Here is a 21108-nt window from a genome sequence, read left to right on the forward strand (position 1 = left end):
TCAGAATAACTTGTGAAAGTGAATAGTTTGAAAAAAAAAAAAAAAAATCATCATCTACAGTTATTGTAGTTTTGGTTTCTGGTTTGCCTAGAAAACCTAAAAGAAATTCCTGATCTCTAAAACATTGTCACTCTAATGGTAGCTGCATGTTGGTGGCTGCTGGGAACTGCCTGCAACCAAATACAGGACAGCTTTCCACAAGATAATGTTCTTAGGAGCCATCAGCCTGTTTACATTCATAACCTGTTGCCACTAGTGAAACTGCAAAAGTATTATCTCCTATTGGCTTAGCCAGGGTTGGTGCCAGCCCTTCCCCAGGGCTGGCTACCTCCTCATTGGTTTAGGTCTACATTCCTTTTCAATTTATAAAATGTGGACCTGAAACTATTTTCTGAAACAGTCAAATAATTATTAACTATTTTTATCTAATGCTTTTGACTAATGTTTTGTTGACACATTAGGCCAAAATACCCTGATGTGTTTTCCAAACCTTGTATTTTAAAAACAACCTCCTCAACTTAATAGATTTTCCAGAAACAAAATTCTGGAACAGTAGTGACAAGAGGGAATGAATAAATCATCTAATCCATGAGCAGTTTTACATGTATGAGTCTCAACAGAAGTGTGAGTATTCTCAGCCATGAAGACCCCACAGCCATCTCATGCAATCAGTTCTACTACTTCACCATTCAAATAATTAGAAATTGCTTTCCAGTATCTAACTTCCATTTCCCTTTCCACATTCTCCCAGTTATGAGCCATTCGTGAATAAACTACTCTTCAATCATTTAAATCCCATGAGGCAGCTATAAAGCAAGAAGTTGATACAGACAGCAAATTCAAATGTTTTGTTTTTTTTTTTAACAGGTCTCTCTATCAAATATTTAGATTTATATGTCAAATTCTCTTTCCTTTTGAAGGTAAAAATTTCTGGTGATTAAAATGAGGCCTGAACCTAGAAAACAGAGCATACAATAGTTTAAATTCTATTGTATCCCTTAAAATGGAGTGGCAGTTTCTGAATCTAAAAGCATAAAAATATGAGAACCTGTATTTTTTTAATAAAATTACAACAAAATTGTTATGCTTTTACAAAATCTATTCCAGACAGGTTTAATCAATATACATTTATTGTGTCTGAATGGAAAACCTAATTCTGTCTTTTTCATAATAGCTAAAGAGTTGTATGTTAACTCATCTCCTGTTGTAAAACCCTCTTTTCTTGGAAAAAAAGGTTGAAAAGCATATATTTAATCTGCTAAATTATGCAGTAATTAACTGCTTTCATTACCTGCAAGTCCAGGTTAATACCTGGGTTCCACATTAATGACATTTTTCATTTGAAAGAGGTGCTTTTCCTCTCTTGCTTTTTGGCACATAAAAATGTGTCACAGGAAACAGCCTCTGAACAAAGGAAGATCACTATTTTTCATGTATGATAGTATATCAAGTGCAAAATGAAATGGTACAGACAATGAAATGAACCAATCTCTATGATAGCGTATTATTAAAATATGAACAGAAAGCAGTTCTTTTGCTTTGAGGTCTGTTTTGGCTGTCAGCTGAAAAATGGCAATGCATCCTTTGCCACAGGTTAACCAGGAGTGTTGATGCAGAAGAATGAGCTTCTTTAGTCAAGTCGGACTTCTACTCTGGAAGAACTGGATCCTCCGGAAAAGACAAAAGGTAAAGTATTAGTCTTTGGATTTCTGCTTTGGACCATACACTCCATTAGATAAAGTGACTGGTGCACTCACCAGCATGTGAAAACATCACAAATTCCTCAAAGAAACAAATGTGATGTTTGTATGGGCTTGTTATCTAGGATCTTGTCTGGAGCAGTTTGCAGAGCTGCTCTTCACAGACCAAACATAGCATATTTGTATTGGGGTTTTATTTGACAAATAGGATTGTGTACCGGGAGAAGAGTTGTGGGTAGTAATATTATTTGTATTTTCACATAAAAAGATCTGCTGTTAGAAAACATCACGGACACCATTCAGTGATTTCTAATTTTAGATTTGCTCCTAAACACTCGACTGCTCTTAGACATGAATCAAGTCAGAGCCCTAAAGTTCACACAGATTTTATCTTTTTTAATATGACTGAATGACATAACTGAAAATCAGAAGTATTTTAAATATTTTCATATACTCTTAGATCTTACAATACTTGGTCTTAGAACAAATTTATCTGTTACTTTCCACCTTAATCCATAATTGCTCTTTCTTTTTTCTTCTTTGTTTTTTTTTTTCTTCTTTAAGCCAAATTTTCTTAGAGTCAAACGAAACCTCAGACTAAGGTCTTGGTCATCTGATGTACTGGAACTACTTCTGTCCAGCAAAGAGCAAAGGAAGCCCCTATGCTTGGTTTCCAGACAAAGGAAGGCCCTTTGATGTCCTGTAGAGATAGACTACCTACTTCAAACTAAAAGTAATAAAAAGTATATTAGGGCATCTGTGAGGCTGTAACATTTATGCAAACAATTTTGCCATAATAACAGAAATCAATATGGTCAAACTGAATAATGGGAAATTCTTACCTATGTTGACCTAATTTAGTCATTAGGAATGACTCACATGCTAGAATTTCCAGGATCAAAGGATTATCTGATTTTCTTTGTGGACAAATTGCATGTCCTTCCTTTCATAGCTTCCCAGCACACTTTCTTCTACAGTCTGCATTGCCATCAAGAGCTGATGCATATAACATTGCCAGCTCATTATTTAATACAGTATGAAAGCAACCAATCAACACTTGAGCTAAATTAGACCAAATATAAGGACCCCTTTTTGAAAGGGGGCTTCAGTTACTGAATGTCAGGGAGACTCCAAACAGAAAAATCCATGTCTTTCTGATCTTCTAATGTGTATACAGAGAGAATTAGAAGCTGGTTTTTATTTTTTATCAAATCGATCTGTATGTAATTCTTTCTTGTTTGGGTATGAAATACTGTCTCATTTGGGCAAATCTGATCAGGTATGTGACCCAAAATGCCTGCATGGGTTTCAGGAATTCTCTTTTTTTCTTGTCTATTTTTTCCTACAGAATTTTCAAAAATGCTAACTTGGTGTTTCCTGGTGTTGCCAGAGATCCCCTTCTATGATGATCATCCCTAGCTTATAAGGACAGTGATTTAATCCACAACAGAGAAATATTTTCTCCACTCTAAAGAATAAAACACTTTACAGCAGTCATTTAAATAATTTCCTTTTCCAAGTATGTAAACCTACCTGCTTGTTTGTCCACACAGAGAAACAGGGTAGCCAAAACAAAAATCCGTATTTGAGAAAGTAGCTATAAATTTTTTTTTGAGAAAATGAGCCTGTTTTTTGTTAACCGTCATGCAGAACCATGATTGGAGGCATATCCAATCTTCTACTCAATTCATAGTTTACTAATTTACAAGAGGAGAGACTTCATTACGGAGTTAGCAGTTGATACACAGCCAATTTAAGCTTGTCACATTTATATGGTTGTATTGCTGTGCTTGGTCCATTACAGCTCCATCTGGATATTACATTACATGTTGCTGGGATTTCTGGCTGTTTATCTTATATGTAGGTTCTGCAGGCTTATGGATTGCTGTCTGATCCTTCTAGTAGGTTCAGAGACACCTGTGTCTCCTCAGGAAAAAGATCAAAGGAAATAATAGGAGGACTGACAGCACTAGGTCTGTCCTTATTGCATGACACATTGTGTGCCAGCTTGAAAGAAAGCTTCCCTTGTGATTTAGCCTGCAATCCCTTCCAAATTAGTTAGCTCAGACAGAAGGGAATTACTGAATTCAAGTCTGAGGATTTTTTTCTTTCCTGAGAATGAAGAATCAACATCTGAGGAGTAACCCAGATTAAGTCTGCAGAGAAGGTGACAAGCAAGGAGTCTCATCAGTTGTTATCCCTCTGAGTTTGAGTGTGTAGTGCTTGTCCCAAATGTCTTATCAAATGGATTGCAATGGGTGTTAAACAGACTTTGTGGACCCCTGCTGAGAAGGGTCTGTAACACTGTATTCTGAGCTGGGCACAACAGCTGTCAAGAAGAGCTGTACAATGGCAGGTTTCCTTCTCTAATACTAGTGTAAGCTGTCTTTTGCAGCTGGGAAGATTTTGTCTGGCTTTAAAAACATCAGCCACGTGTAACTTCCTAGGTGATGGTGGGGTTTTTTTGTGGTTCTATTTTGAAAAAGAAACCCTTAAGAGAAAAAATGTGAAAAAAGAAATGGTTGCCTGGTGTAAAGATTTCTACCCTTTTTCAGTAAGCATAAGCTATGCTTAACTAAAGCTATTAGACCAAGTTACAGTGGAAAACACAGCTCCAAAAACATGTTCTTAATTATGCTGTGGAGTATCTTTTGCCCTGTATGGCTCAGTTTGAAAAAACAAAAACAAAGCTATTTGCATGTGACCCATCTTGTTTCTGGCTTTACTACTGTATGCATTATCGTTACATATTTTGTGCTGTGTTAGGGAGGTGGTAGCAAAGGAGAGGAGGCAGGGAGGGCTTTCCTGTACACGTGCTACAATTCTAGTTCTGAAGAGACTTTGTCTTGGCTTTTATAGGGAGGAGAAAAAAGTACCACGTGGCTGGACATAAAAATCCCATAGCCAGTCCTCAGAGCCCAAAGACTGTGTCACAGGATCAAAGAATTGTAGTTTCAAACCTCTGCCAAAACACACAGAGCCAGTAAAACAAACTGAAGTACAGGAGTGGAGGAAACAGACTGAAAACCAGGCAGGATGTTGCTCTGTGGTAAAGTAGTGCCCTTGATTTTCTGTCATGACTGGGAGCTGGTGACTGTTCTAAGTGTGTTGAAAGATCTGGGCAATAAAGTGGCCTTTGATGGGATCGTATATGTTACCGTGTAAGGTGTTTGATCTTAATTTCTACTTGTATAATAAAATGAATACTGTTGAAATGAGTGGTGACAAAAATAAGCAAAAGATCAAAGAATGTAAAAATTATGCTGAAATCTTTTTCCTTTGAATGAGCACAGTGCACTTACAGCCTGCTAATGAGCCCACCATTGCAAAAGTGTGGATAAAAAAACCCACATTTTTTGTGTCACATCTAATCCTTTTTTGCCTGAATTTTTATAAAGTCATCCACTTTGTATAAAAACAATTTAGACTTGTATCTGCTCCATCTGGCAGTTTAGTACTACCTGCTGTCTCTTTTTACCTCAGCCAGATTGGTTACATGATTTTTTTTAGAAGAGGTGGAGAGGCCACTGAGTTCATGGTGATGCCTTATGGTGCTCTGGTAGAAGTCCTTGCTATTTCTGGGTGTTCTTTCCAAGTGGTGAAGCAGGCAAGGGGTAACTATGGAACATGCTGCACTGCTGTTGTGAGAAGGGGCCTCAGCTCTGTAGTCACTTAGTGACTCTATACATCGTTCATTTGTAGTATTTATTTTGAAATTATTTTTTTCTTTTATTTTTCAGCTTCGTTTTCTGGTGGAGCTCTTATGGCCTCTGTCATTATTTCTTGCCCTTGTCTGGCTGAGGAAAGCTAATCCAGTGTATCGCCAGCATGAGTGTAAGAACATTGAAGTTGTTTTAATGCTCTGACTTGTGCTAGATAATGTTCTGAGACAGAGATACTGGAACTTGTTTGCCAAGTATTATTCTCCAGTGGCAAAAGAACAAACTTTACTTCAAGTAGTTTAGTTATTTTTAGCCATATTTTGTCAGAATTGCCAGTGAGGAAGAAAAAAAAAAGCTCTTTTTTTCCCGTGGGTTGCTTTGTAATTGGATTTACATGAGGTCTCAAGATTCTTTCAAGTTGTAGATTTCTGTAATTCTATTGTTGACAAAGTACTGCCTCAGTACTAATTTAAAAAAAAAATAAATACAATTTGCTTGGAATTCATTTCAGTTGAAAATAGCCATATTGCTTACATTGGTGACTTTCTTTTTGCTTAGTAAAAGAGAAACTTGTATGATTTCCATTGCATTCCTTCTATAGTGAGCCAATCTGTTGTGCTAATTAGATTCACACAGGCTACATTAGGAAAGAAACTAATCATTTATATTTTGTGTTTCTGTGCTGTAGGTCACTTCCCAAACAAGGCAATGCCATCTGCAGGAACACTGCCATGGTTACATGGTATCTTCTGCAACATGAACAACCCCTGTTTCCGCAGCTCAACCCCTGGAGAGGGTCCAGGTGTGGTGTCCAACTACAAAAATTCCATGTAAGCAGAGATACATGTGTGAGACTGGGTTGCCTGCTGGCAACTGCTGGTAGTCTGCGCCTGGAACCTCTTGAGAATTCATGGGCATGAATGATAGAAGGAGAAAGAGAGTATTACCCTCAGCCTGCTTAGAAAGGTCCCTCAATGTACTGAGGGATAGTTTAAAGAGTTGTTGTGTGAATAAAAATGGGGAAGGCGAACATTTAAGAAGACACCTGGGTGGGCACATACTGGGAGACAAAACTTTTTGGCTCTAGCACGTCAGTGTCATCCCAACAATGGTCAGCAAAATTGAAACAGAGCTCGTGATTGTAGGTCTGGGCCCTTTTGAGAAAGAGTTCAGTTGTACTAGTCTTTAGGGAACACAGGTTCACTTAATAAAACCCATCCTTTCTATTGCCTACTGCTTAGTGAAAGTCTCTGGAAAAATCTTTTTGATATAAGAGTATGAAATCACTAAGCTTTCTTTTCACTTGAGTTGTCCCTTCTGGTGAAGTAGCAGCAAAGGAAAATCTGTGCTGCTACTTCTTCTGGATACTTATGGGACTTTAAGCAGCACAGTAACCTTCAGAAACTAAGCTTATTAACAAAACAGCAGGATGGGAGATTTCCGGACTGTTAGCGAAGAAGAATTGTGGTAGTGTTTCATTGCATTGTTTGTTATAGCTGAGTCATGAAAGACAGTGGTCAAAGACCCCTAGAGCAAAAACCTGTTAGAATAGCTGTAAAAAAATGCTTCAAATCTCCCTGTGCAAATAGTCCACTTTGGAGCATCCAATGATTAAAATTCATGAGCTAACAATGTCAAGGCCATTAAAACTCCAGTCATGTGAAAGTCTGTAGCTTGGAGTTAACTTAGCATTTGACCTTTTGTTCCTAGTGAACAGGACTTAAAATAGTCAGCTGGACTTTTTTTGTGGGGTACAGTCAATCATACAGTGAAGCTAGAGAGTTTTCTATACACTCTGGCTTTTCTAGGTTGCTTATTACAGGGCAAACTGTCCCTTTGTGAGTTAGGGTGAATTCCATGTATTAAGGAGGAAGCAAATACATTGTGTCTTCTGAAAGAATTTAGTCCTTCCTGTTTGCTGTTTCCTGGAAGCTGAAATAAATCATGGGAACGAAGATATACCACTCCATGTATGGAAAAACAACACCATTAAAGAAATGTAATGGCCTCTCATGTTGCTAGTAAGAATTTTTTCATAGTTGTTTATAAACACAGGACCTAATTGCATCCTTACTTGAACTGGATGTTCTAACCCAGAACCAGCAGGTGAACAGCTACATGTGCTAGCCTGTCTCTCATGTTTTCCTGCCTCTCCTGAAAGAAATGTTTTGAATGGACCTAAAAGTTACCCTTTCATTCGAGGGAACTGAGCTGGGAGAGGGAGGAAGATTCTGTGTCTGGCTTAGCAGAGCTGAATGTGCCCAGAGTGACCCATCCAATTGCTGGAGCTGAGCCTGGGCCAGAACTAGAGCAGATTTGCATCATCACTGTCTGGGGAAGGTCCTGGCCTAAATATAACTGAATCGCACACCACCTGACACTACTGTTTTCACCACAAAACTGAGCTTTGAGTTTCAAGACTGAGGACAGAATTAATTATTCTGAATTATTCATCCCTAACACAGAGAAAGCCAACTTTTCTTTTTTTTTTTTTTGTTTTTTTTTTGTTTTTTCTATGTGAAAAGCTCTCATGAGTCATCAGTCTTAAATTATTGCTGGTTCACAATCTCTTCTTTCAGCCTTGCAAGGGTATATAAAGATGCTCAGGAGCTCTTACTGGAAGCCCCTGAAATCCGTGACCTTGGCAGAATCTGGGAAGACCTGATAATTATGACTCAGTTTATGGAAACAATGAGAACTAATCCTGAAAGAATTGCAGGTAATTGTTTTGTCTATATCCTTTAGACTATTTAGTTTTTCCTTCTTAGAGCTGACAACTAGTTACTCTGCTGACTGACAACATTTCTGTTTACTGTTAGAGCAGGTAAGTTAAAAATCATCCAGTGTTCTAACAAACACCTTTCATTTGAGAGAGAGAAGTAATCAGCTACAACTATACTCCTTAAATAACAGTAGATAAAGCTCAAAACACAAAAACATATGGATATGTCCCACCCAAAGTAAAATGTGTATGAAGATATTTCATTAATTATTATTACAGTGGAGGCAGAAGCAGTAAGAAAATGTCACTGTAAGATGCAAAGGAATGAAAAGGTAGGAATAGGTCAGAATATATGCTAGGAGCATGACCCAGAGAAGAGCTTAGAGGTACTTGTTTCAAGTGTTTGAACAGTGAAGAAGGAAATTGTTTCTTGTTTGGATGAAGTGTTTAGAGAAAGAAGATATTGCACACATCTTATAAACAGGATTACTAATTACATGACTCCATTAATTTTTACTCAAAACATCCTTCCAAACTCAAAACAAGATCCTATGAAAAAAATAGGAAATGAACTAGTAATAAATTTTTAATTTAATATTTGGACTTTCAGTACAAAATTTAAAAATATAGTCCTGAAACAAAATGCACCAGTTTTGATAATTGATCTATGCCATTCTACAGGTATAATATTCTTATTAAAATCAAATAGTAACTCTCTGTATATTTTAAATAAGAATTATATAAACCATCTGATACACTATTCCACTATACATGCTCCACTATCTTACTTGAGGTTTCTAACTAGAACTAAATGACAGTAAGACAATCAAAATGCCCTAGAATGCAAAGAAGAACTTGAGTATAATCTGAGCTGTGGTTTGTACACATGTATAGAAATCAAACATGCCTATTAAGAGATGAGGAGAAGCATGACATGCCATGGATTTGTGACATATTGCTAAGGGACCACAGCCCATGGTTTGTGCAGTTGCCTTTGCATCCAGTATCAACTTTACTCAGCTGTTGGAAAGCACAGTAAATTCCCCTCTCCTGTGAAACATAATGCTTTCAGAGTGTCTCGGGGTTTTAATGTGGTTTACTTTAAAAATCCGTATGTTTGGAATCTGGTGTTTCTTAAAACAAAGTAACAAAGTAACAGTCAGCTCTGGAGCTCAACTAATAAAACAAGAACATTTTCCATACAGAAAAAGGTACTGCAGAATTTACCAAATTCTCTCTGTGTGTAGCTTACTATTGCCTGTAAGTAACAAACTTAACAGAATGTTGTTACAGATGGAAAGCTGACCAATGAAAAATTAATAAATGCCAGAATTGAAACTGCTTCTTCTCCTGATTCCTTAAACCAGATTTACCCCCTGAGTCCTCCTTCCTTGTTCCATTGCACTGACATATTTTATGAGGTGTGTTCCTGTGGTGTCCTTTTTCCTCCACAATGTCTGAGTGCCAGGAAAGGCAGCAAGGAGGGACAGGCCCCTACTATTGTTTTCAGTGTTTACTGCTTGAATAAATACATGGAGGAGCAGTTGAAGAAGTTCTGCTTAGCCCTTGCAGCTCTGGGAGAGAATATGCTTATTGCAGATGGAATTGTGGAAGTTAGTTGTCAAACTTTGATAAGACTCTGCTTAATTTGCAGAATGGAGATGCTCAGAAGCAAATTTGTGCATGTTTATGTAGAGATGTCTGAAATTACATTCCCCATGTCAGTATGCTCCTCTCTGTTTCAACTGCCTGTTCTAACGACTGGAGGAACTAATGCTTTTCAAGCATTCTTTCCACAGCCTGTTGATGCTAGGTGAGCTACCTTTAGTAAAGGCTGTAGTCTTCAATGGACATGAGCAGCATTCACTTTCCAAGCTTTCACTTGGACCATAATGAGGCAGAATTCACACTGATAGTGTTTTGTAACAGAGATAGGTTAAAAAAGATTGGTACTGTTTGACTTCGATAGCAGCAGTATTTTGAATAAGCCATAAACGGGATTAGGCAAATTTGATGGCCTTTCGTGTTTAATTTAACGTGTGTCAGTGTGGGTAGTCTCATGGGTTTGCCTGAAGATTTCCTAGTTTTTAGTTTAATGGTTGGTAATCTAGGCTAATCTACGAACAATGTATGCTTCTGCATGGAAAACTAGGGGTTTTTTCTCATCAAGGATTTTTCAAGGAGCCATTTTTGCCAGTACTAAAGAATAACTAGCTAAGATTAATCGACAGCAAGTGATAAATTAGTGTAAATGTAAAGAGCTGGCTAAAGTTATTTACACAAGGCCCAGATTTAAGAACACTAACAACAATAGCAGACTTGAATCTGAACTCTTATATAAAGCACGACCACACTAAAAAAGGTAGAGGCTTTCAAATGCAGTCAGGAATGCTTTCAATACTTCCGTTGCTGAAGTTCTAGTGTGAAACACCTTTGAGAGACCAGATATGCAGAATCAGAACACTGAGCATTTACTGATGGTCACTACTAAGTATGTGAGGCAAAGCACATACTTTTTGCAGGTTTAAGCTAGGATATAAGTTGTTCATTAGCTTAATTTTTTTGATATCTCCCTGATCTCTGCATTCCTTTCTTCACCTAGGAAGAGGAATACGAATCCTAGACATTTTGAAAGATGGGGAAACCCTCACTTCCTTCTTGCTGGAAGATGTTGGCCTCCCAGATGTTGTTGTTTTCCAGCTCATTAATGCTCAAGTGCGCCCTGAACAGGTGGGTAGAGTGTAACAGCTACAAAGTGTTGCCAGTGTGGAATGCAATCTCTTGAATTGTGTACACAAAGTAGCCTCTGTGAGGGGCTTGTGCCAGAACACCTGCTGCCTTTATATGTTGCTTGTACAACTTCTCCCTTTGTTTTTCATTAATCTAGAAGAAGAGGTGTTTATTTTGTCTTTAAAAAACATTTTTTGGTTTGTGGCTGTTGTTCTCAAATAATGAGCATCAAGAAACAATAATGCCAAGCAATGCATCCTCCCATGATTAAAGAATTGGCTCAAAAGCCTTTGGCCAAAGGCAGCTGTGCATCCTTTTGAGACAGGAGGCCTGTCTCAAAGCCTGAATTGTAGCAGAGAACTAGCCTAATGTTAGCAGAGTAATATCATGGCTTTGTGACATTGTCTCATATTAATTGAATACGTGGGAATAGAGAAGCAGACCCACTTTCTTAGATTCTGATTGAATAATAGATCTACTCAGAAATTTCTGAGTGAAAACTGCAGGTGAAATCCCTTCTGAAGCAGCTAAGTAGTGGACTGTTTGACCAGGTCCAGGCTGTCTGCCTCTGCATGTACTGGTGGCTGGGAGCTCTGTGAGGAATGCTGTATTAATGAATGAACGTTGCTGAATCAGAACTCTGGAACAATTTTTACACTGCATTATTATGTGGGTGGAAACAAGTGAATAACTGAGGCTGAAAGACACAATTCCTCTTTTACACTGCCACATGAAACACAAATGCTGGAACTGTGCATGGCCAGGAGGGAGGGCATTAATGAGTTTGCAAACAGTTCCTTTTGTGCACCGCAGGTTTCAGCTGATGTGACTAGTAGCCAGGCTACTTATCTGCTGTGTTTCTGACTAGTACCAGGAGAAATATTTCCTCACTTTTTCATTAAATAATGACACAAGACCATACCAAATCCAGTGTCAATTGATATATCCTACTTATTTTCCTGCCTCTGTATCAGCTGAGATAGTGGAAATCTCCTTCCTTGCTCACAACAGGAAGAATATATACAGGTATCTTGCTGGGCATCTCTTTCCCTTTTTGTCCCTAACCTCTTCTTCATCAGATCTGCTGCATCAGGAGAACTGGGTGGTGCTGCTGCTGTGTTAGTCTGTTAGCTCCTCAGTGGAATTCTTTTGTCTACCGTTAAAAACTCTGCCTGCCAGTGTATGCAGGACTGAAATTTTCAACACCAACACCAAAAGTATGCTTGAAACCTGGTGGAACATGGTGTCTTTCTGCTCCATTTTCTGTGTTAATGCAGAAAGTGATGTAGTTCTCATTATGCTAGAAATAAATCTGAACATAAGTTAGAAAGGAAGTTGGAGGAGACCTGATTTTAAATACTTTTGCTGTCCTCCACAAAGTTCTCTTCTTAGCAGTAACCACAGGGATACAAGATCATCTCACAAGAGCTGATTTACAGATATTAGTAAAGCAAGTGCTCTGAATACTTCTTCCAAGAGCAACTGGTGCAGAAAAAGTGATCTTATAATTTTCAAAAGACCACAGGATAATTATTTTCAATAGGAATTGAACACTTGCTCTCCTACGGGAGATAAATCACTTAATTCCTACAGACCTTCTTGATAAGCAAGTTACTCTGGCAGCACTTATGGTTGGTTGAGGTAGAAGTTGCAGAGCCATGACTAGAACCTAGATCTGCCATCTCGAGGCTCAACCATGACAGTTCTTCGTGTTGCTCTTCCCTGTGTTTGCTCGCATACGCCCTCTCCCCCTGGCTCTGACCACACAGGGCTGAACAACCTGAAAAGTAACTTGTTTACAAGAGTCTGACTGTTGCCAGCAGCTGGCTGCAGATCTAGGTCTGAGCTGCCTGGGAGTGCAGGAAATGACACACAGAGCTGAAAGCTAAACCTGATCAAACAGCCACTAGCTGAAAAAATAATTTGGACTTCATCTTGCCAGCTTTGGCCAAACAGTGACACATTGATTTTTTTACTTAAAAAAGAAAAAAAAGTATGGAAGTTTTCCTCTGGGGGCCTGCTTTTTTGAGCCATTCTAAGATAAGGATAAGAGACTGATGTTAAAACACAATAAGAAGTTCAGGAAAGATTGGCAACAGCCCACCCTACCGGAAAAATTGGAAGGGCGGAGGTTTTATGTTTTTCTAATCCCATCTGTTCTTGAACATTCCTGAAATGCAGTTACAGTTTGTAAATAACCTCTCTTTTTCTGTGTTTAATCATTCTCCTTTATGTTAATGTCACAGTTTGCTCATTTCACATGTCAAAACAAGGTTCCCAGGCTGCCTCCCTCTGCAGCTGTTTCATTACAGTTCACAATGGATGCAGAGGACTGTGCCAGATCAGGCATATTTGGTTAAAACATGCTGTTCTATTCACACATATCCTCAGATCATAAGTGACTGAGCAAATAAGCAAATTCTTTCACTGACATAAAGTCAGTTAAATCCAATTAAAATTTATTGAGGGAGGGTGGCAGTGTTTGGTTTTGGTGTGTTTTTGCAAGCCAGACTGTATTTATCAGTTGCATTTCCTTTTTTCCATTCTGCCTCTCTCTACATTGTCCAGCTTGCGTTAATAATGCCTTTATATGGGAAAAGCTGTGATGATGGTAGGGACAGTATCTCTCAGATACTTTTATTAGAAATTCACATCTCTTTCTTGCATAATTATTTCAATACACAAGCTGTGCTTAATTCAGGTGGGTTTTTTTGATCAATAGCAGCTCTGTAAGCTGAAACTCAGGACAGTCACAGTAGAAAAAAATACCATGTTGTACTAGACCTCTCTTTTCCTACCTTTCCTATCCTGGATACTGACTTCCCACAGCCACACTTCTGGTTTTTTGGATCTTCTGACATCTGAAGGACTTAATGAATAACTCTTCAAGCTTGAATCTAGTTTCCAAAGCAACTGGATTTTATTGTTTTTTCTCATTCCTTTGGGTTTTTAAATATTTCTCTTACAGGCACCACCAAACATGTCTCAACTGCTAACTATAGGTGAAGTGCAGATATACAATGTTTATAATATTCAGAATCTCTTGGGTGGCCTTGTTAATTTGCTTAGATAGGAAATAAATGTGGACTCATGTCTGACCCATTATAGGTTGTGGTGTGTTTCTTTTGATCCAAGTATCTGAAAGACTGAAATGCTCAGCAGATTATTTTTCTAAATGAAGTTATATTATGTACAAATTTTCATTATTTCTTTTTGTATGCAGCTTAAGTTAATTTCGCCTAATGGTACTGTGTCAGTGCATAGTTCTTGTTTGTCTGAAAGTCTGTGTTTGTCTGAAACGCAGTGGACATTTACAGTCATCACAGTTTTGTGAGCTTTTTTTCCCCTTATAATTTGTACTGTGAAAGAAGATGGATAGTGGGTTGGAACATGAGCTTATGAGCAATTTCCAGTGCTACTTTAATATTATATTGCCATGTGTTCTGTGCGTTATAAAGAAAGTAGAACTGAATGATAGATTACCAAGAGTATTCCACTACAATGTAAATAGCAAGTAAATCCCCTGATTTCTTTGGAGTTGTTCTACATTTACTATAAATGCATTTACTATATTTAACTATAAACTAATCTGTTCCCAGTGGTTAAACAGTAAAGATAACAGTTGTTTTTTTCTGTTTCATGTTTGTATTAGAAGTGTTAATCAGTAGATGGGTGTGATTTAATGTAAATGGCTTTGTAAAGCCTGGCTGTGTGCCAGTGCACAATGACATGAATAGTGGCTGTAGGAAAGCACTGAGGTGGAATAGTCATAACTGAAATAAAATACTAAGGGAAATCAAGCTTTAGAGTTAGTGGAACTTGCCTTTTTATCTCAGAACAACCAACAGCAAAAACATAGCTAGCCTAAACACAGAGAGTAGAGTGATTGTGGCACAATAGGTTTGTCCTGTGGAAATACTTTCAAGCAAGGCATAGCTATTCCTCCTTAACCACATGGATGGGTTGTACGGCATCAGGTGTACTTAGATGACAGAGGGAAAGGGAAGAAAATTCACAAGAACTTTTGCAATGAAAGGAAGAACCACTAATAAAAAATATGACAGAAGGTAAGGTTATTTAGCATAACACCAAGGGAAGGTGGTTCAGGAGTTCACATCCTTCTTCAATTGTTTCTGAGCAGTATGAAGGTTCCACAACAGTAAATGAAACATTGTTTTTTGTTACAGTTTGCCTACGGTGTCCCTAACTTGACTCTGAAGGACATTGCTTGCAGTCAGATGCTCCTCAACCGTTTTATTATCTTCAGCAGCAGAAGAGGTCTAACTTCTGTGCATAAGGCCATGTGTGCCTTGTCCCAGGAAAGCCTACAGAGAGTGGAAGATGCCTTGTATGCAAATGTTGATTTCTTTAAGCTATTTCAGCTGGTAAGTATTAACACAATCATTCTGCCTTATGTTGTAATTTTTTTGGCTGATATATCATTGCCCTTCAAGAATTTTCTTTGTAATACATCACCAACATTCCAGTGGACTTTGTTTGTTTACCCCTACAAACATAAGGTTATGGATGTGTGATCGTTAACCTACCATCAGCAGGACACTAGACAATTCCGAGTATGCTTTGGAATGAAACAGACTAAGTTTACAAAAGAACTAAAAGCTTCAAATGCAATTTGAAAATCAAAGTGCATGTGAAAGTAGTATCTGTTTTTTTCCACTCTGTGTAGCAAAACAGCATGTGGCAAGACCTACAGGGATCTTCCTGAGGGTTCTCGAAATAGCACATACAACATATCCCGTCTTTGCTCCATCCAGCATGACAGAATTTTACACAGAAATTAAAGCCATGACACAGCTCGAGTTGGGCTAGCTTTATGAGCCTTTTCTTAAAAACAGCAACAGCAACAACCACAAAAAACCCCAACACAACAAACCAACAAAAACAACCACAAAAAAAAAATCCCAAACCCAAACAAGTTGTTCTGGCTTTCATCACTCTTCTGTAGAAGCTTTTTCTCTACCTTTGTTCATTTTCATTGCCCTCCTTTTTATATTTGCTTGTTATTATTTACATATAAAAAAGTTATAATATTAATTTCTATATTATGTATATTGAATGGCATACTGGTAGGTATGTTTTGCCTTTGTTCTCTGTTCTTTTCCATTTGTATTCTGTACATTGAGCTGGTGCTTTCAGAGTAATAAAGACTGTAAGGTCTCCTTCCTTCTGATAGCAAACATAGAGCCCATCACTGTGTATACATCTTTCATGCTTGTTTTCCCATGATCATGACTTTGCATTTTTCTACAATGAATTAAATTTGCTATTTTTCACCTTGTAACTTAATACCACACGATCCTCATGTTGGCAGTTTGCTGTATACAGCAGGCAGGATTTTATGAGCAGCTGCTGAAGTTACACAGAAAGTATTGATCTGACTTTTTTGCCACAGCAGTGTAACATCATGATTAATATGGATTTTATTCAGCTTTGAGTTGCTGAGGGCTAGGAACAGAGGATGCCAGAAGCTTCCATTGACACACTAGCCAAATTACTGTTTGATTATTGTAGCACTGACAGTCATTCATTGTGCCCATGTGATTTTGCCAATCCTGATAAGAATCTGTGGTCAGCTTTTGAAAGCTGTTTTTTCCATTGCTAAAAATATACTCAGATATTTTCATATATCTGATGCTTGTTGGAAGCAGCAGCAAATTAATGCTACAGTAGTTCAAAAATAGGTTTTCAGCATTTAAGGACTTCATGTAAATATGCACATTGCACTGCCTGGCTTTAAACTTAGGCTGCTAACCTATCATGATTTTGCTGCCATATTAAATACAATGAAAAGATGAGATTGATGCAGTTGTCTGTGTTTAAACTAAAATAACCTCCTTTTAAATCGAAATCCATCCAGTTACTCCTGTTAAACTAAATGATACACTGTGAATAAGCACTCCTTGCCACAGGTATTTTTACAGTGTGCTTTTCTACCACTTTTAAATTAATGTTTCTTGTTGAATTTGTGACCAGCATATTCAGGTATGTATGTGTATAAACATACACTTGAATCCTTCGTGTGCTTATGTATACCCTCTAGGAGTTTTTGCCAGAAATTAAAGCAACTCACATTTTTGAAAGCAAAGCAGAGACAGAAAAAGACCTTTCCTTTACTGGCTGGCTGGCTCAGCTGCAGCAAGGAGCACTGTGGTTCTTGAACTGGCCTGTTTAAACTTCAGCTGAAGTTCTTTAAACCTTATAAGTAAAATAAATGAAAATAAAAATGAATGGCAGGGTATCAGCAGGACATATAGCTACACAATTTTAGGGAAGAGATTTTTTAGGGGCTTATCTAATAACTATTACAGTCTGGCATCCAGACAATACAGGTGAAATATATGCCTGAGAAAGTCTCAAGTGCTAACTCCAAGCACACATGATTCTTTAGACAGCTGACAAATAGGGATGCATGGATACCAGCAAGTTGTAAGTGGTAGCACACCCTGGTGTCACCTGTTTCTTAAGAAGCATTAACTAACTTCTGCTGGAAGGACCATTTGGCCAGTCTGCAGGAGCCTGGAGAAGAAATGGTTTCTGTCAGATCTGACAGACAGAAAGGACTAGATTCTCCAAAATCAGGAAATCTCTCAAGTGTAAAGTACTACCGGTTATTTACCTCAATAGCAAATGGGCCTTCTGTATCCCAATCTTTGCTAAATTCAGAATTTACCAGGAGTCTGTACATCTCACTGGAAGAACAGCCTATGTGAGAAGCAGCTCCTCACAAATCCCAGTTCCTGCATTTCTCCTCTGTTTTTTCACCTTTTGGCATAATGGACTTAGATAAGCAGAACAAATTCCAAGCTATGGCCTGTGACTGTTTCAGCCTTACACAGAGCACTTACACAGGCTGCTGTATGAGTCAGCACATGGGTACTGGATTTGTGGCCCCACAGATAGGCTTACAAGTCTCAGTCTTCAAAATAACTCAAAGTATTTGAGCTACAGAGATGCCATTTAGATTTCCTTTTATCACTATAGCAGCTGTTGTCATGTACAAACTGTACAAAACTCATCTGTATTTCTGATGTGTTCACAGCTTCCCAGTGTGTTGGACAGAAACTCACCAGGTGCTGACCTGAAGGCCTGGAGGAGGGTGTTGTCTAATGTCTCCCAAGCAGTGCAAAAGGTAAGTGGTCTCATAAAAGATAACATCACTTTTCTGGGTAGTCCATAGTCTTCCTTTTCCTTTTTTCTTTTATATTCCAGTTACCTGCTTTATCAGAAAGAAAATAAAATTGTTTGGGAAAAGCAGATTCCTTAGAAATTAATTCTCCTCCCATTAAAAAATAAATGTAGACATAAGCATTGGCAATGAATCATGTTCTTCAGATAAGACATGAGATAACAAGAACTGAAAATGGTCCCTGTGACCAGGACAGAGGAGATGAAAGGATAAGTCTCTAACTGCATCCATACTTTACCGGTTTGGGCACAGCTCAGACCTCACTGGATAGTTACCTTTTTTGAGGGTTGTGATTAACAAAGTCTTGTCTCACTGCAGCTAGCCAGGAAGACAAGTGTTCAGGACCTTTTGATGGTTCTGCAACCACTTGTACAAGACGGAAGGCCAGAATCCTTAGGTCAGTTGATGAGCTCCCTGTCTGATCTTTTCTGTGGCTACCCAGAAGGAGGTGGATCCAGAGTTCTTTCCTTCAACTGGTATGAAGATAATAACTACAAAGTTTTCCTGGGGATTGACTCAGCAAGACAGAAATCCACTTACCATTATGATAATACAACCAGTAAGTTTTTCCACTAAACCACTACAGAGGCTGTAGATGAGTGCACCTTGTATTAGAAAACTACTGTTGCTTTTATAAAATAACAATTTTAGCCTATTGATTCAGGAAATTAGAGACAGGTGACATGGTTTTTCTTCATGCTTACTTCATAGCTGGAAGCAGAGAAGCCCAGGAATTGAGAACTGACAGAAATATACACATTTGTTTTCAATATGAAGGCATATGCATCATCATCATCATCATAATTAAGACAGTAATATATGTCATATATGCTACTTATGTCAGGAAGAACTGGATGCTTCTGATGAAGGTTCAGGAAAATACAGTGCCACATTCTAGAATTCCTTTTCTCCAAGACAATTTTTTTTAAAGCCTCACAACTTGATTGACAACCTAGAGCACAGGAATTTTAAAATCTCTCCTTTTAAATAATACTCAATTTCATACACGGTGGGTGTTATCTTCCTGCATAAAAGTACATTTATTTTGTAGCAGTAATTTTCTACAGCACACTTTAATCTTACACAGAAAATATATCAGTTTACCAGTTTTTGTTTCTTTTATTTCCTCACTTATGTTCTTGCTATTGTAATACCAGAGAATGCAAAGAGGAACCAATTTTATCTTTTCTACCATACATTACTTTTCAATCATATCCCCTTCTGTTTGCTGTTTTAGTTTTTCTCTACCTTTCTCTACATTGAGACCACCAGCAATTTTTCTTCCGTACTAAGAGTTGTACTACATCTGGCAGTAAATTTGTGTCACTACTGCTAGATAGCTATGGTTGCATGGTGGCAGAGTACAGGTGAGCACTTTGCCTGTAGAGAGACTCCTACCTTTCACTGTTCATATCGATCCTTGGCTCTACTTAAGTCTGAACCTTCAAAAGACCTGTAAAAGGCACTGTACTCCATTTCTTCAGCCATGGAACAAAACAGTTGAATGCTACCCAAGTAAACTAATTATTCCATAGCACAGGAGTAAGAAAGAAATGTTTACATTAAAATGTTTAGTTTTAAGTTACTGTAGGATCCCATTCAAAACTGTTCTGGAGTTCAACATCCAAGCCTGGTGGATATCCAGTCCAATAGTTTGTGCTGTGTACGAATTAACTATTAATAGGAGAAAAAATAGCTTTGTATCAGTATCAACAACAATATGAAAGAACTAAGTCATTTGGAAAAGCGATTTGAGCTCAAAATTGTTCAGTGAGATCTGAGCCATCTAGTTTCCTTCCATTTGAAATACCATACAAATAACAACACCCTTCAAAAGGTTAAATTTATTATTTACTCTTCCAGTTTCCATGGTGTTTGTTTTACAACTCCAATATCTACTTAATAGTCTGTGCCATCTATTCAGACACTGTACTTCTACATTACAGAATGTGTGTAACCCATTCAGATTCAAAATGGTTTGAATTGTCCATATGTCCAGTAAAATGCCCTGCAGGACATCATATATGGTAGGATTTGAGTAGGGTTACATAAAGACTGTCTTTCTTTCTGTCTTTAGCACCTTTTTGTAACACAGTGATCCAGAACTTGGAATCAAACCCTTTAACCAAAATAGCCTGGAGTGCTGTGAAGCCCCTGCTGATGGGAAAAATCCTCTTTGCTCCTGATTCACCTTCTGTACGGCAAATCATAAAAAATGTAAGAATTTCTAGAATACAAAAATGTATACTTCTAAAAAACTGCATACTAAGAAACATCTTTTGAAAGAGAGTGACTCAGCTACCACAACTTAATCAGATTTTCTCCTCAAGACTCCATTTGTTCTAGAGGAAGGGCAGTTACTCTTAATTTAAAAATGAACAGATCTTCACTGATTCATCCCACCTTGGTCCACAATACATGCTTTTTCCAGCTCAAGCAGCCTTTCATTGGCATGATTCCCCATTTACAATAGTAAAAATAGCCATATTTATATATATTTTACAGACATAAGAGTATCAGCAGCTCTGTGCCAGTAAATATTTAAATGGGGCAGCTATGAGGCTTGGATGGACTCCTTGAGACCTAACACTGAGAGATTACAAAACAATTAAAACATCATGGTTTAGTATTATATCTGATGTAATGACAAATAACTTTCACTTCATGAAAATGGGATGGAGCCTGGGCTCTTCAGCTGAGTGGTTGAAGTTGGGGTAAATTAATCTGAGCAGTTAAATTAAGGTCACCTATGACCTAGGTTTTGGCCACCTCATAGCCAGCAATTAATTTCCTGTCAATGTCTATTAAAGGCACAGGAGAACTGCTGCTCATAGTTCACACAGGAAAACATCAGATTTACAGCAGCCCAGCATTTTAAATCTTTATATCTTAACTATGAGAGTATCTGTCTTCTCCAACTGCCTCCCATTTGTTCATCTACCCACTTTTTCATCTTTCTCTTTAGTTATTAATGGAGACAAATAGTCAAGGGGAAAAAGAGAGGAAGAAATCATTCTACCTAAAACTTGAGTATTTAAAGGAGTTTGACTTAACTGGGGTTAATGTGCACTTTTTTCCCTTACCCAT

At 37.9% G+C, this 21108-nt stretch overlaps 1 protein-coding gene across 1 annotated transcript in view; it reads left to right on the forward strand.

Moving 5' to 3' along the window:
* The first annotated feature begins 6118 nt into the window (after positions 1 to 6118).
* ABCA4 (ATP binding cassette subfamily A member 4) overlaps positions 6119 to 21108 on the forward strand; it is a 66075-nt gene continuing 51085 nt past the window's right edge. The window contains exons 1-7 of the mRNA XM_051625157.1: positions 6119 to 6192; positions 7942 to 8081; positions 10687 to 10814; positions 15002 to 15199; positions 17875 to 17964; positions 18340 to 18580; positions 20099 to 20238. Coding sequence (XP_051481117.1) covers positions 6119 to 6192; positions 7942 to 8081; positions 10687 to 10814; positions 15002 to 15199; positions 17875 to 17964; positions 18340 to 18580; positions 20099 to 20238 — 1011 coding nt within the window. The remainder of the gene's footprint in view (positions 6193 to 7941; positions 8082 to 10686; positions 10815 to 15001; positions 15200 to 17874; positions 17965 to 18339; positions 18581 to 20098; positions 20239 to 21108) is intronic.

This window comes from Apus apus, chromosome 7 (assembly GCF_020740795.1).
Source record: "Apus apus isolate bApuApu2 chromosome 7, bApuApu2.pri.cur, whole genome shotgun sequence".
Taxonomy (NCBI): domain Eukaryota; kingdom Metazoa; phylum Chordata; class Aves; order Apodiformes; family Apodidae; genus Apus; species Apus apus.